This window comes from Tachysurus vachellii, chromosome 8, assembly GCF_030014155.1.
Source record: "Tachysurus vachellii isolate PV-2020 chromosome 8, HZAU_Pvac_v1, whole genome shotgun sequence".
Classification (NCBI taxonomy): Eukaryota; Metazoa; Chordata; class Actinopteri; order Siluriformes; family Bagridae; genus Tachysurus; species Tachysurus vachellii.
Genome location: NC_083467.1, coordinates 15,425,986 through 15,442,485, shown reverse-complemented (window position 1 = coordinate 15,442,485; position 16,500 = coordinate 15,425,986). Strand labels below are relative to the sequence as shown.

Here is a 16,500-nt window from a genome sequence, read left to right as displayed (position 1 = left end):
CTGAAGAGGAATATCCACAGAGAGACGTACAAACCCCCACATGCTAGCCAACGTTATCCTTTCTGCTGTTGAAGACTGGGTTGAAATCCTCAGAGCCAGTGTCAGACCTTCTGCTGGTGCAGTGGGCCCTGTGTTCCACCTGGTGCATGACTTTGCCTGGCCTTGCTAGGCCAGAGTGTGCAGGCAATTTCTGAATGCTGAAGGTACTGAAGACATTGAATGGCCCTTAAATTTCTCAGACCTGAATCAGTTGAATAACCACAGACACTTTATGTATCTGAGCATCTCACCACACTTCACTATCCTGGACACCCTGGACACTGACACCCTGATCCAGGGCTTGAAAGAGACCCTCCAAGATCTCATCAGACAGTGTTGGAAATGCATAAGTATTGCCCCACACACAACTACTGACTTACATTATGGGTTGTGGTGAAAGTTTTCATGCATTTTTAGTGAAGGCTGTAATTTAAATTTATTACTTTGATTTTTTGTGACTTTGAATCCAGCCTTCATTGGGTTAATGATTTTGTTTTCCATGGATCCTTGTCATATCATATTGTATTATTTTTAACTTGAATATTTAGTTCATAGAGCTCCAATGTGTGATTAAAGTGTTCCCTTAATTTAATTTTTTTGAGTAGTGTACAATTCTTACAGAAGCCCCAGTAGACCATGCATTATTTTTCTGGTTTCATTTCTCATGACCACAACTTCATCTGATCTCCACACAAACAGTTCTTTTCTTGTGATCATTACTTAATTGCAGTTATGTCAGTTACACAGAAACATTGTGTGCAAATTTCATTAACCACAAAACAAGAAGATAAGCAAGAAGAAAAAAAACAATGCATTTCCTCTTAAAGCTTCTGTATTCTGCAGTGACCCAAAAATACTGCTGCTGTATAAGAGTGATTCTTCTGTCTATTAATTGCTTTCCAATCCACACAAAATTCAAAAACAAATTAAACATTAAAAAAATATAAGAAAAACAAAATCAGATAAAAAGACAAGAAGCTTTTTGATTACATCACCATTTACATCGACTGACCAACACTATATGGCCTCATGGTGGCCCAACACCTTAGGTGTTGGCTTTTTCTCCAATTTGTCACCAGCTGGTATTACAGAGTGAGAGAACAGACCTTTCTGTCAAAGCATCTAATAAAGTTTTGTTTCTATCCAGCACCCAATGTTAAGTTACCTGTATCTGAAGAGGGTGCACCATAATCTTCATCAGCATTTCCTGATCAGGGAGAAGACTGTCCAAGTCCAGCCCCTGACACTTCACCCCCTGGACCAATTCAGAAACATGGATCATATGCAATTTTCTAAAAGCTGGCTCAAAAAAGCTAATTCAGAAGACAACCTTTTTCCCCCTCCTTTGGGAAGTAAATGAATTGGCAGGAGATAAATTTAATAAAAGTTAAAGTCTTGAAGTACTGAAGAAGATTATTACCTTACTAAGGAACATGGCATAATAGCGGTGTAACGGCAAATGAAACGTTATCTGATTGGACGCAGGCTGATTGCGAGAAGAAAAGGAGAGAAAGAAAGAAATCAGCACTCCACACCTGTACACAAATAGGCCAAAACATCAGTAATGAACATAAATGGCAACAACCAAAAAAAAATGCTGTACCTCATCAACAAAGCCAATGGCATCAAACCATATCTGTAAGGTTTCCAGACAGTAGCGAGCTACTGTTTTAGTGTACTCCTGTGTTTCCTGTCAAGAAATCAAACCAGACAAACATCCTAAACACCTCAGTTTCTCTTCTGATGAATCATTCTTCTGACCAAATGAATTCCAACATAAGGACTGGTTTATTACAAATGATTTAGCAGGTGTCTGTCAGGGAGCTGAACTCATGCTAAAATAAAAAGGCTAATATGCACTTTATATAGAGCAAGTAGATCAAATCAGGATGTTACTTTGACTTTGCAGTGTGTGAGTAGTCCCCACATGGGCTGAGCACACGCCTCGAGTTCAGCAGCAAAAGCCGCATAGTACGTCTGTGATTCAAACTCCACATGTTCGTTCAGCTCCCTCTTGTTAAGGTTCATTCCTGAAAAGTGATACAGATAATAAAAAAATAACATAAAACCATTATTCTGAAGCACAACTACTAATATGTATGGGAATGGAATGAGGAAAAATGAATTTGTAGAACAGATAGAAATGAAGCAAATAAATAAATATAGATTCCCTTTCTGTTCAAATGCAAGTATTAGTTTATTATCCTTTTTTATCCGTTGTTCAGTTCACAAAAACTAAATAAACCCAAGTATAATACGCTGTCAAAGGAATGAAAATGAAACTGCAAAACCAATGAATGACTGACCTTGAAAAAAGGAGACAAAGGTCATCCAGAGCATGAGCAGCGAGTGATCCTCCAAAAAACGCTTGGCTACACTTTGGTGAGAGAGAATATTAATAAAGTCGCTAACTAAAGGCCAGTAGGTGTTGTTCTTCAACAAGGCTTCGCCGCAGTTCACCACCACGTGACGATTGTTCTCCTCATCTACAACATGAGAAAATGAGTATTTTAGCTATCGAAGTGTTCGAGGTGAAAAGGTGTTTTTTTAGACCTGTGTTAGCCTGGGAGAACTCTTCAAACACTGGAAAATGTTAACATTTTCTTAAAAGAACTGTTTAAACTAAAATACATTTCTCTTTCACATACATCTCAAGCAGATGCTAAGTTTTGAGAGTCAGTTGACATTTTGACAGCTGGTTTCTGACTCGTGAATTAATTAGACTTGCAAAAACTTGATGAAAGTGCGACTTTCCTCCATGAGATGATCACACTTAGCTTGCGAGGTTTTAGTCATCTGTTAGCAGACTGCGTTTCTGATAAACTGGCTCCTTACGCAACATGATCTTGCATGGCATGCATTTACATGTAACTAGTGTTGGGAACGATAAACACTATTAAAATGAAGCACTCGTCATTTTGAAAACCTATCGTCTTCATGTATTTTTTTTATTGCATGTTTATATACACTCAGTTCATCTAACATACACATGAACGTTGTAGGTATAAAATAAGCATTCTTGACGACAACGCGTGCATGTTTACCTTGCAGCTCACTTTTGATAAGGCAGCTCTCCATCATGTAGAGCAGTACAGTGACCATGATGTCCAGCAGCTGGCACTCCTCAGTGACGTGACGTGCTAACTCTTCGTTACTGAACAGCTGTACGCTGATATGAACTATCCGGTTGGACATTGTGTCTGATTCGTGGCTCTTCATCAGAGTCTTCATGATAAAGGCATAGTGCTGGACAAACGTTTTAGTGAAAGTGATCTGAAAGACAAACGGCTTATTAACTTACCAGACACACAGGTTCATAATATTACATTATTCAACATGTGATGCAGTTAAATAAATTAAATACTTTTAATCACATTTGTGCTAATTAATCCTAATAGCTTTAAATAAATAGATAAACAAATAAATAAATATCCAGCTTGTGTCAACAGCTTCAACATACCTTATAGTCTTGATCTGGTAACATGTTAAGTAAAAAAGTAACCATCTTCTGTGGAAACTCATATTTAATAGTCCAAAACAATAACTCCTCTAAAAAACATTTGTGTTTTAGAACGTCCATTATAGATGAATCTACAAGAAAGGAAACAATGACATATCAGAAATCTATTTTTTTTTTTTGTTGAAAGAATTGAGAGAAAGTAGTGTGACTATATAGTTCACCTTTGGTACTGCTACTCAGCTTTACTCTTTTTCTCTGGCCTACACTCTGCCCTCCATCCTGATCCTCCTGTTGAACAGAGATAAATAACATGTGCTTTATATTTTCTTATACATGGGACTGGGTTTCTGCATCGGATCCTACAACACAACAGCGTATTCTCGAATGTGAAAACAAAATATCAATGACGAGATATAGTGCTGCAATTTGAGTGCTGTGCTGTGAAATCAGTACACAAAGGACATGACAACTTTTTACTCCTGAGAAAACTTATCATCTTACAGCTGGCAGCTTGATCATATATTTTTTTTTTTTTTAAATCTTACCTCTTTAATTTCTTCGTTTGGGCTGACTGCTGCTGTAGCACCTAAAAGAAAAGAAAATAAGAACAAGGACAGGAGAAAAATAATGTGCAAAAGTATATGAAGAATATCATATTTTTGTAAATAAAAGCAGCAGCCAACCAACATGAAGGAAAAGAGTTACCCAGTAAGCCAAGTGCTCCAGTTCCAGCCCCAGCTGAAGGATCTGCTGCCCCTGCCCCTGCCCCAGCCAAGCCCTTATCCTCCACTGACACCAGACCAGAGTTCTTAAGTGCAGACAGGTACTTCTCATAGTTTCTCTTTGCATACGTATTCTCCTCTTGGCCTGTGAAACAGAAAGAATTTCAAAATGGGTCTCTCAAGATGTTTACAACAAAAACATGAATAACTAAAACCTTTTTATAAAAGACAATTTACACCAAAGTTCAGATGTGACTGAATGTGGTCTGTTACGAACAGAACATAACATGCATTCTTACTAAGTCATGTGCTGTAGTAAAACTCTCCCCCCCCCCCCCATTACATTCGATTTAGACAATAAAGCTGCGTCCCAATTTAAGTACACTACTCTCTATGTACTCTACCTACGAGTGTATGAATGGTCACGTCATCTCAAATGGACAGTAACTAATAGTATTTACTAACCAGAATCATAAACTCTTTCCCAGTCAATGACATTAAGCACATATAAACGCATCACTACTAACTTTAATGAACTTTATACACTATTATACTTTTAGTGAATTTTTTTAAATTTTGGGACATGCAGACAGGGAGGCAGACAGACAAGCAGCAGCAGCTACCGTTGCATCCCTGTTATTTGTATAATACAGCATGCACATCTTAACACTGGTGTTGACAGTGCTTTGGTGTGAGCAACAGTTACAATAATATGATTTCTCAAGGCCAGTTTAGGACAGGTATTGAATTATAATGCTTTTCTCAATTGCCTACCCATGCTCAGTTCTTTAAAGGTCTGCTGATTGGTTAAGATTTTTGTGAGGACTGTGCGCATGGCTCCACCCATTTTAGTGAGGTCTTCTAGGAACGATATCTGAGGCTCCAGATGCTGAAGGACCTTCTGCAGATCTCTGTTTGTGGCCGATTCTGGAAAAACGGAGTAACGACGCAGTTTAGTCACATATGATTTATAAATGATTATATAAGGGGTATGACAACTTAAAAAAAAAAAAAAGAAGAAGAAGAAAAAAATTCACTGTTTGCAAAAGTACACCTGTTTTGCAAACTGCAGGAATTTGACTAATGTGCCTCACCTGACTCTGTGTAACCATCCCTCAGGTACTGGATTAAGCTGATGATAAAACGAGGAAGAACCATCTCAGACATGAGCAGCAGATCTCTAGGGACTGATGGAATATTCTCGCCGGTTCTTAACCGATGCCTTCTGCAAAACCTGCCGAGATAAATAAACATGCTTACCAATAGAATCCATTAAATATAAAGTAAAAATTTTTTTTAATTACTAAGAAAAGAAAAAGAAAATGGGAAAGAAAAAAAAGCATCCTTCACATTGCATGTATGGTTCTGTTCTTGTTCCTAAAGGAGTTATTTATAGTTATACCACAGAACTGCTAAATTCCTTAAAGGGTCTTGATTCTTTTTTTTTTTTGGAAAAATTAGCCTTTATAGCAGTACAGAAGTAGTATACTAAAAATGATAGAATTGAACATAAAACTAATATGTTAGTATTTCTATAGTAACAGGTCTTTCACAGGAACTTGTATAGACAGTTCATATTTAATAGTACGGTGTGAAGCCATGTTTAATGAAATGCCTCTAAAAACAAATAAAATGCATGATGTTTATTTATAAAATAAAAATCTTAAATATATCCAAATCATTTTGTGGGTATAAAACATTTTGTGACATGCTGTTATTGGAAATGAATCACTCAATGCAGGTCAAAATCAGAGTGTTGATTATTTTTCCAGTCATGTCGAATTAATTACATATTAGCTGTTTAAAATAAAATGACCTTACATAGTATTGACAGACAACTGACCTAATACCCAAATCATATCCATCCCAATGTCTGTCATTCCTTAAAGTTTAAAATCAATTTGACTGTTCTAAGGACAGTAACAGTTCAGAGAAGGTATTAAGGAAGGAGAGCTCTGGAGTGAAATCCAGGTCCATACCTAACAAGAATAATATATCCTGACCAAGCTGAGAGCAGAAGGGGAAGCGTGCAAGGCATTCACAGAAAAATAATTCAATACATGCCTTGAGCTATGTATTAGGATAATTTGGAGAAGGTGGCCGCTGCATATAAAATTTAAGTTTGGGGATTTTGAGGATAATGCAATCTTCTCCCTGTCTGGATCAGAGCAGAGATCACGTACGTTAGCGTAAATATCCAGTCCGCTCCGCTGAAGAGAGGTTTGTATGTGTTTTTAATGGGGAAACAACTAAATAAGCAGAATTTTCTTATGTAAGGTTTTGTTAATATAATTTGATTTCTCCAATGTGCATTAAATCACCAAACTGACAAGGGATCAATCAAAACGAAAAATTAAATTAATAAAGCATCCCTGATACAAAAAACGAGATGTTTCCATAATACCAAATGCAAACTACTTATTCTTAAAGAGAGCCTGAATTAAATAATACAATTATAGAGGTGTGTCTGGGCTCTACGTCATTGAGCATCACGAAGAAAGAAAGAAAGAAAGAAAGAAAGAAAGAAAGAAAGAAAGAAAGGTTTATTCTGCTTAGGAGTAGAGATAAGACTTTCCTGTCACTTTGTTATAGTGGTACTGCATTACATTTAATGTGTTGTACTTACTGAAGTGTGTTTTAATGTCTTGTTTACACTTTTCTATAGTAAACTTTGTAGAAATCAACCTCATTAAACTATATTTGTACATGAATAGAATAAGAAAAACTCTGACGACATGAGCAATGAAATTAGTACCATAATTCATGATAAAACCACCTCCTTTTTAATGTTTATTTTTTTATTATTAGTTATCAAGAACACCTACGGATAAAAAGACCACACACAGTAAAGCACTTAACTCCACAAAACAGGGGGCATTCAATGGGCCCACACTTTAAAATAAAACTGTTCTATTTGGGTTTTAAATATTTTTGAATGCAAATAAACGTGAGGGGGAAAAGGCAATAACAGTGTGGTGCTCTGGGGTTAAAAATAAACCCCTGACACTCAGTTAAGGCGTGCAGCTAAGCTAAGCTAAACTAAGCTAAGCTAAGCTACGCTAAGCTAGCTGTGTTACCGTGCTAAGAACCTGGATGTAGCACAACTACATAGCATTGCTAGTCAAGTCAGGCTGTTATTCATTTTATTCCGCATTCCGGTGCGCATGACATGCATTCATTTGAGTACAATAATACAACCAAATACAAGACAGACAGCTCACACGAGTGGCTAGTGATGTTACCTCATCTAGCTAATGACTAAATATGGATAGCAGGACAAGCTAGCTTGTAGCTATCAAGCAAATGAACTTACCCACTTTCTCGCATGACATTACCGTCTCCACAGTCGCAGGCCCCGCCAGCCTGACTCCTAAACATATTAAAATCATGGCCCGTGTGGTCGCCGTTGTTAAAGCACTCAGCACAGAGTGACATACAGGGCGAAATGCCACAGGTCCGACAGCGATATGCTACAAAATTAGCAGTCCAGACCAAGCCGCACAGCGTAGCGTTATCGTAGGAGCGGACGGTTTTGCAGAACTCCTCGAAACCGTCGCCTCCTGCCAGAAGATATTTACACCAGTCCAGGGCCTCGGGGTCCGCCGCCGGTTTCTCCGGATTGAGCACATTATTTAGCAGTTCCTGAAGTTGCCGGACCCCGGAGCTGTTGTCAGTCCGATTGAGGTCTGCCTTTAAGTGAGCAGCTGTAGTTTTCTTGTCCCGGCGTAGCAGCGACGCCGCCATCGTTCACTCAGAACTGTTCACAACAATTTATTTTGGTTGTCTTGTTGCTATGTTCACGGTTTTTCTCGCGATATCATGAAGCGAGTTGCCCAACTGACAGCACAGACTCGTAGTAAATAAGAGAGGGTTGATCAGCTGGGCAAGTTTACATGCTGTTTGTGTTTAAACACAGAATCAGAAGCAGAAGCGTAAAGAACCTTATTAACAAGAATACAAGGGATATGTGTTAGTGTTATTCAGTACACAGAGACAACATCAACACATACAATAAAAATAAGATGAGAATTAAAAAAAAAAGAATACATTCATGGAAATACAAATAGACAGAAATAAATAGAAAAAAAAGAATAAATTGCATGGACAAGTTGTGCTATAGATGAAAGAATGGCATAAAATACAATAGAATGAGATGCAGAGATGGGACTATTGCACATAATAGGACTATTGCACATTGTTCAGCATAATTCAAGTGATTTAGTTGGGTCTGGAATTATTTTCCCCATAATGAAAAGCTTTGATTTAGTCCCCCGGTAACCGTAGCCCAGATATCTGAAGAATACAGCAGATTGTTTTGTCTTATGCAGGGAGTGATCAGTTAAATAACTAAATCACATCCTGACTTGGATGTGAGGGATCCAGAGTGATTTTTTTTCCTCACTCTGGATATATACAGTTCTTGAAGAATGGGCAGAGGAACACCAATAATCCTTTCAGCAGTACGAATCATTCTCTGTAGTCTTCTGATGTCTGATTTTGTGGCTGCGCCCAAACCAGACAGTTATCGATGTGCACAGAACAGACTCGATGACGGCAGTGTAGAACTGTTTCAGCAGCTCCTGAAGCAGGTTCAACCTCCTCAACTGGCCAAGCATCCTTGAATCTTGATATGAGTGTCCGACTTCAGGTCCTGGGAAATGGTAGAGCCCAGGAACTTGAATGCCTTCACTGCAGCCACAGTGCTGTCTATGATGGTGAGTGGGGGAGTGCAAAGGGGTTTCTCCTGAAATCCACTATCATCTCCACTGTGTTGAGTGTATTGAGCTCCAAGTTGTTGTGACTGCACCAGGCAGCCAGCTCTTTAAAATCCTGTCTGTAGGAAGACTCGTCTCCATCCTGGATGAGGCTGATGACTGTAGTGTCATCCTCAAAGTGTTGATGGAGCAGCTGTTTGACATGAATTTACCTAGTCTCACTAGCTGCTGCCTATCTGTCAGTAAGCTGATGAGCCACTGACAGATGTTAAAGGCCAAACTACAAACAGGATCCTCACATAAGTCCCTAATTTATCCAGGTGTTGCAGGATATAGTGCAGTCCCAAGTTTACTGCATCATCCATGGACCTGTTTGCTGGATAAGCAAACTGCATGGGATCCAGTAAGTGTCCAGTGAAGTATTTCAGATAAGCCAGAACGGGTTTTTCGATCGACTTAATGATGACAGACGTCATCACCACAGTTCTGTAGTCATTAAGTCCTGTTATCTTAGGTTTCTTTGGGACAGGGATGATGATTGAACATTTGAAGCAGACAGGGACTTCACACAGCTCCAATGATCTGTTGAAGATCTGTGCGAAGATGGGGCCAGCTGGTCAGCACAGGTTTTCAGACAGGCTGGTGTCACACCGTCTGGGCCTGGTGCCTTTCTTCTTTTGTTCTTTCTGAAGACCTTGCACACATCATCTTCAGTGATCTGGAGTGCAGGAGAGGGGGAGGGGGGTACTGGAGGTGTTAAAGGTTATGTAATAAGTTGATCAGGTCGAGTGTATCAATGGCAGCAGCTTCAAAAACAAGGTCAAAACAGGCTTGTAAAACCTGCTCTGTTTCGTTGGTCCATCTCTTTACAGTCTTTACTACAGGTTTAACAGATCTAAACTTTTGCCTGTGGGTTGTTATAAGATGAAGCAGGCAGTGATCAGAGAAACCCAAAGCTGCCCATATGGCTTGAGTGATATGCATTATTTATTGTGGTGTAACAATGGTCCAGTATATTACTGTCTCTGGTGGGACATGTAACGTGCTGTCTGTCTTTTGGCAGTTCACGTGAGAGATTTTCTTTATTAAAGTCCCCAATAATTATTATAACAGAGTCCGGTTGTTGTTCTGTCCCTGTAATCTGATCAGAGAGTTTTTGGCAGTACGCCTGGAATATAAACACTCACAAGAATGAACGAGTGGAACTCTAGCGGCGAGTAGAACGGCTTGCAGTTAATGAAGTGCGCTTCTAGATCTGGACAGCACATTTACATCACTGTTCTATCTGTACACCACCTTTCATTGATGCAGAACCAGGTCCCGCCGCCCCGTGATTTCCCTTTTGCTTCTGAGTCACGATGCGCTCTGAACAGCTGGCGCGCGGTCCGGCGTGGCGTCGTACAGCCAGGTTTCCGTGGACCACAGAGCAGCAGAGTGTGAAAAATCCTTATTTGTCCGGGAGAGAAAAAGGAGTTCGTACGTTTTGTTGGATAGAGAGCCGAGATTCGCCAGATGGATGCTGGGTAGCGTCGGGCGTAAGCCGCGCTGTCTAATCTTCACTATAGCGCACCGGGTCTCTTCCCCAGTCTGCGCGTCCTGGAGCGTTTTAGCAGCGCCGCCGCTCCGCCAAACACAATGTTCAACAGAACGTCCAAATAATCAAAAACCGGTAGGAGATTTTGTGTTGTGTTCTGCAGAATATTCAGCAGTTCACCCCTGGTAAAACTATTAGTATTTGATAAAATAAAATAAAAAACAGGAAAAAGTAACAAAAACACTAAAACGGCTGCCATGTGCGGCGCCACCACCACCACCATCATCATCATTTATTTATATAGTTACTGACCATGCTGCTGGGAACAATGGGATTTCCTCGATGCATCAATAAAGTATATATATTTATCGTTCTATCTAAAACGTATGAGTGATTACAACCATAGTTAAATCACATTTTTTGTGCTAAACAAATACCAATATGTAATAACACAAATCAAGACTGACATATACCTTTATGTATTATTAACCTATAAAACCCAATAATAATAATAATAATAATAATAATAATAATAATAAATTAGCAAGAAAAAAATGTTTTAATTACTGTTGTTGCTAGGACTAGTGGTGCTCTCACAGCCCAGGTTCAATTATTGGCCAGGGAACCAGCCTCTGGGGCACCACAGTACTCCCACTGGCAAAGCTTGCACCAGGAAGGACATACAGCAAATCAAATACAAGAACCACTGATCCAACTGTGACAAAAAAAAATAATAAACGCGGTTATACTTTATCCTGGCCAACACTGTGGTGGATGTGCAGTGGACATACACCCTGGATAAGACACAAGTCCATTACAAGACACTACATTCACACATTCACACCCAGGGGAAATGTAGAGTCGCTAATCCACCTATTGGCATGTTTTTGAAGAGCAGATTGAAACCAGAGAAAACCCACAAGGGCATAGGGAGAACATGTGAAACTTAAAACGTACAGTAAGCCAAGCTCAGGACTTAACTGTTTATTGTAAGTTGGTTATCAGGGTCATCAGTGAAGTGATCCTCATGATCAGCTGTTCCTATGTGATTACTTTTTTCACATCTTAGTTTTTTCCCAAAGGGATACAAAAACAATTTATAAAACATCAAATATACCCCAAAGGCCATCATTAAAAAGCATAGAAAATGAAGCACAAAATGCACCAATAATAAAACGTCTCCACAAAATGGACCAGAAAACTGCCAAGAAACCTACAGAATCACTGCAGCAACTGATCACTCCCTGCATATGGCAAATCAATCTTCTTTATGGGGGAAAAAAAGTCCAGACCCAACTAAATTACTCCAAACCAAATGATAAAAAAACAAGACCTTCATACCCATGATGAAGCATGATGTTGGTAGCATCATAGAGTAGAAAAATTAAGAGGTTGGTAGGTGCTTAACCAAAAATGTTGATTGCTATATTACAGGCAAAAGGAAGTAAAGTAATAGTTAAGGCTTGTGTACACCAAGAGTCAACCAAGTGAGAGAATCTTGTGAGGTAACATGAGCACCATAAGAAGCACATGCTGGCCTTCACCCTCCCTTAGCCCAAGAGATCATCAAAAGCACACAGGAAACAATTTATTAAACAAGCAGTTTATTAAACATCCAGTAACAAACAGCCCATCGGATTAAACATTTATTTTTCTATGTAAATTGTACACTTTGAGCTCTGTACAACAATTCTAACATGACTAAAAGAACAAAAACAGATTATCGTAGTTTTCAGAACACTGCACTCTCAAAGTAAATCTTGGAGGCAATAACCTTAGAAACATCAAAGCAAGCACTATGATATACCAGTATTACAGCCTGCTGTAGGTGAAACATTGAAGCATCATTCCACACAGAATGTAGTTTACTGTGAATGAAAGAGAAGAGAATCGTAAAGAGAGTAAGACTCTGAGCCTGCATTGTTTAGAAGAGTCCGTCCTTATTCACCAGTAGTCACCGGTCATGCTGTTATGTAGCTTCATTTCCAACTGTGATGCTTTTCTCCCAAGTTAGACATATTATCGTAACTGAAAGTGATATGTAATTAAAAAATAATGTACACCTGCTTATTTGCTTCTTAAGGATTCTAATCATTTGCCCCATTCAGGAATTGGCAGTCGAAGACAAAACTTTCAACACTTAAGATTTTCAACAAGATATGAATAGGATTAAGGATGTCCTTAAGCCTGTGAGATCTTTGGTGGAACTTTTGAAAATGTTCAGCATGTGAAAATGTCAATCTGAAGAAACTATTTAATTATAACGACCAATGATTACTTTTTTTTCTATATTTATGATTTGATATTTTAGAATATTTTGAGGTTTGTGTGTTTTTCCTTCTCAATTAGCTGCTGTGAAGATTTAAAAAGCAGCTACTTAAGACAGAATTGTTGTCTCGTCAGTTCTGGGCAGTGATCAGACTTTACATAACATCTACAAATAATAATAATAAAAAAAAGTACAACACAAAACATTTGAAAACATTCACTTGAATTAATCAGACATGGTAAAAATTTAATAAATATGTTTAAGGCTTCGAGTTTGATCAATTCAACCAAATCATATAATCACTTCCAGATTTTAGATTTTGATATTTAGCAGGAATCATTTTGAAAACATTAAGAGGCACACCACTTTCTGTCCGAAGGCATAATAAAAGGCATCAAAGATATTCCCTCTTAGTTATGAAAGATTTAACAATGACCTAATGTTGATCTACATATCTTAAAACTGATTGTTTGATGGTATTTTTTTTAACCATTACATAACGGTCATGCTGAAAATTCTACCATTTTAAATACTATATACTCCCGTTATTCTCATATTGAATTTGTAAAAATATCTGTTGCCTATATCTACATACAATCTTTTTCTAGAAAACAATGCTAAATACTTCTTCAATTACAGCAGTGTTCAGCTGCATTCTATATTACTGTACATTCAAACATTGACCTAGGTTTCATAGCTTGTTTTAAATTCACTAGCATTCAGGATTGTAAACCCACAGTGAATTCAGTTTAAGCTGAGTTCTTTAATTATTTGCTGGACTGTTTAATTGAGAAGTACACCAGGAATGCCTTTATTAAATTTCATCCACAAGATGTCAGCTTTTAGCTAATAAGAGCATACAGAGGTTTTCTAGTAATCCGTGTCATATTTTAGCATTAAGGTGGTCTCATGATGTGACTGGCCAAAATGGTGAATCCCTCTTAGACAGGCATGAGAGGTCTGTATAGACTAAAATAGATTCTATTTTATATAGTTATAGTTATCCTAATCTAATCAACACATAACCCTCTCTTCCAGTGTGTATTTGTCTGAGAAAGCACACTCTATCATATGGTGTGTCCCATAGTGGTAGTTACCAGGCCTTTAATATTAGTGACAGGTCTGACATCATGCAGCTGCTTGCGTCTGTCAATAAAAGCAGCCAATCTGGCAGTATCCAGCGGAGTTTTGGAATAATCTCCACTATGAGCGCTAACCCACGGGTGCTGCAGACATGACGTCGAGCTTGGTCTTTTCCTGGCGTCCTGGTTCAGAGTTGAGACGATGAAATCCTTCGCTGCATGACTCACACCACAGAAATACTCATCAGGGAAGCAGAAGTCCAGTTTGCAGATATTAACACAAGTCTCTTCCAGACTTTCATCCAAAAACGGCGAGACTCCGCTCAGCATGACGTAGGCCAGCACGCCGACACTCCACACGTCTGTAGAGAAAGACACCGGCGTGCCCTGGATCAGCTCCGGAGCAGCAAACTCAGGGTTTCCCAGTAGGAGGTGCACATACCTGTGCCCTGATATTTGCACAGCATCACCAAAGTCGATCAGCTTCACACACGGTACCGGCATGCGGAGGTTGACCATTAGGTTTTCAGGCTGTAAAAAAGAAGAGTTTATTAGTGAATTAACAAAAGAGAGAAGAGAGAATTAATACATATTAACTAAAAAGGACATTTGTTGAGCTTTTACGCAGTTATTTAAATGCGGATTACACAATAACGTAGTAGTAAAGTAATTCTAATAAAATCAGTTTAATGATTCATTCTTTGTGTTGACTCCTTTTCTAAAAATGTCATGAGAATGTCATGAAGATATCAGTCACGTAAACAAAAAAAGTGACAACATTTTGACAAAAAAGAGACAAAATTTCTGCATCTAAAACTAGCTGGTGTGTCACTCACAAAAATTCTACTGTATAAAACTAATATGTACATTCTTTCATTTTAAGACAACGGCAACTTACACGACTGTGTCGTGGAGTAATCTTTATAACAAGCTAAGACCTTTTTTTCCCTTCATTAAATTGCATGTTTAAAATGTACTTTTGTAAGATCTGGAGTTTTGAACAAAATGTTTGTTGTGTGAATAAGTACACATCAAGTCCTCCAGTCCTCCCACCTTCACTGCAATGTTACGGCTGCAAATTTATTCAACTCCTTGTACCCTGTGTTAGCTCTGAGCTGGGAAAAAGCTTCATCAACATGGACCAACCTACAGAAACACTTTAAATTTCCTGTGCTCCCTTTCGTGGTAGAATTTAATTGTAAACAACTTTGAGAATAGTCATGTTGGGAGTTGTTGTGGGGATATTTGTACATTACTATGCATGTACGTTTATGTCATTTTCAGGTAGCATTTATATTTGCTCTTTAATTTAACTCAGCAATTTAACTAAAAACTTTAAACTCTTATGTGTCTTTAATTTTGTTTGTGTCTTTTGCTGCCATCTCGGCCAGGACGCACTTGTGAAAGAGATTTAATCTCAATGAGTGTTCATTCATTCATTTTCTACCGCTTATCCGAACTACCTTGGGTCACGGGGAGCTTGTGCCTATCTCAGGCGTCATCGGGCATCAAGGCAGGATACACCCTGGACTGAGTGCCAACCCATCGCAGGGCACACACACACTCTCATTCACTCACACAATCACACACTAGGGACAATTTTCCAGAGATGCCAATCAACTTACCATGCATGTCTTTGGACCGGGGGAGGAAACCGGAGTACCCGGAGGAAACCCCCGAGGCACGGGGAGAACATGCAAACTCCACACACACAAGGCGGAGGCGGGAATCGAACCCCGACCCTGGAGGTGTGAGGCGAACGTGCTAACCACTAAGCCACCGTGCCCCCACTCAATGAGTGTTATCCTGGTTAAATAAATGTCACTGACATTGACAATGATTTTGTGACAAAGAGATTAGTTAAGGTGCTCTCTTATTTATTACTTGATGAGCAAAACCTATTTCTACTGAACAAACCTGGCTTTCTGTCAGAAGAGAAATACCCAAATATGTCATAAAGACTGTGGCTGTTCTGACTGGTTTAGATTAACCAGCTAGACTGGAAAACAACTCTTGGCAGCTCTACAGTGCAACGTTGCACCTACATGTTCCTTGTCTGAAATATCTAATTTATCCTTAACTACAGAAAAATAGTGAAGAATTCAAATCAGCGCTTGGTGTCATTTTAAGGTCATGTTGAATTTTATTTTGTTCACCTTCAGGTCCAAATGAACCACTTTGCAGGTGTGCAGATGCTTTAAGGCTTCCACTGTGTCTTTAATAAAGAATGCAACCTTCTCCTCCATCAGCTCATCATGGGCCACCAAGTAATCCAGCAGGCGCCCACCTTCCAGCCTGGACAAGAGCAAGAAAGACAAATATATAGTTAAATATATAGTTAAAATATAGGGAAAAAAACAAATATATATTTCTTACAATTTGTTCCCCCCCCCATATTATAACTATTATTTTTCCATATATTATAATTATTATATTATTATAATCCCCATTACAATCTTACGGAAGCGTATTGCATTCACTTGAGTAAAAAAAAAATCTACTCTGTTTTTCTGAATTAACGACTTACTTATCTCAAAATTATGAGATAATTTTTCAGGAAAAAATTTTTTTGCTCTGTTTTTCTGAATTAACGACTTACTTATCTCAAAATTATGAGAATTTTTCAGGAAAAAAATTTTTTTGCTCTGTTTTTCTGAATTAACGACTTACTTATCTCAA

The 16,500-nt window shown here is 38.6% G+C and overlaps 2 protein-coding genes across 6 annotated transcripts in view; both read right to left on the bottom strand.

Annotated features, from left to right (window-relative positions):
- Positions 1 to 8,104, bottom strand: part of ubr3 (ubiquitin protein ligase E3 component n-recognin 3) — a 36,173-nt gene extending 28,069 nt beyond the window's left edge. For 2 of the 5 annotated variants that reach the window (XM_060876507.1, XM_060876508.1), the window contains exons 1-13: positions 7,535 to 8,102; positions 5,316 to 5,455; positions 4,996 to 5,148; positions 4,205 to 4,366; positions 4,045 to 4,085; positions 3,721 to 3,787; positions 3,500 to 3,630; positions 3,084 to 3,312; positions 2,346 to 2,525; positions 1,936 to 2,069; positions 1,643 to 1,729; positions 1,460 to 1,525; positions 1,205 to 1,294 (exon numbers count right to left, since the gene is read on the bottom strand). In XM_060876507.1, the coding sequence (XP_060732490.1) occupies positions 1,205 to 1,294; positions 1,460 to 1,525; positions 1,643 to 1,729; positions 1,936 to 2,069; positions 2,346 to 2,525; positions 3,084 to 3,312; positions 3,500 to 3,630; positions 3,721 to 3,787; positions 4,045 to 4,085; positions 4,205 to 4,366; positions 4,996 to 5,148; positions 5,316 to 5,455; positions 7,535 to 7,965 (1,911 nt within the window). In that variant the 5' untranslated portion in view covers positions 7,966 to 8,102. Of the gene's footprint in view, positions 1 to 1,204; positions 1,295 to 1,459; positions 1,526 to 1,642; positions 1,730 to 1,935; positions 2,070 to 2,345; positions 2,526 to 3,083; positions 3,313 to 3,499; positions 3,631 to 3,720; positions 3,788 to 4,044; positions 4,086 to 4,204; positions 4,367 to 4,995; positions 5,149 to 5,315; positions 5,456 to 7,534 lie in introns of all 5 variants that reach the window. The other 3 variants (XM_060876511.1, XM_060876512.1, XM_060876510.1) reach the window with 2 other exon arrangements.
- Positions 8,105 to 12,112: 4,008 nt separating this feature from the next.
- kalrna (kalirin RhoGEF kinase a) overlaps positions 12,113 to 16,500 on the bottom strand; it is a 150,850-nt gene continuing 146,462 nt past the window's right edge. Inside the window, exons 59-60 of the mRNA XM_060876506.1 lie at positions 15,978 to 16,116; positions 12,113 to 14,352 (exon numbers count right to left, since the gene is read on the bottom strand). Coding sequence (XP_060732489.1) covers positions 13,807 to 14,352; positions 15,978 to 16,116 — 685 coding nt within the window. The 3' untranslated portion in view covers positions 12,113 to 13,806. The remainder of the gene's footprint in view (positions 14,353 to 15,977; positions 16,117 to 16,500) is intronic.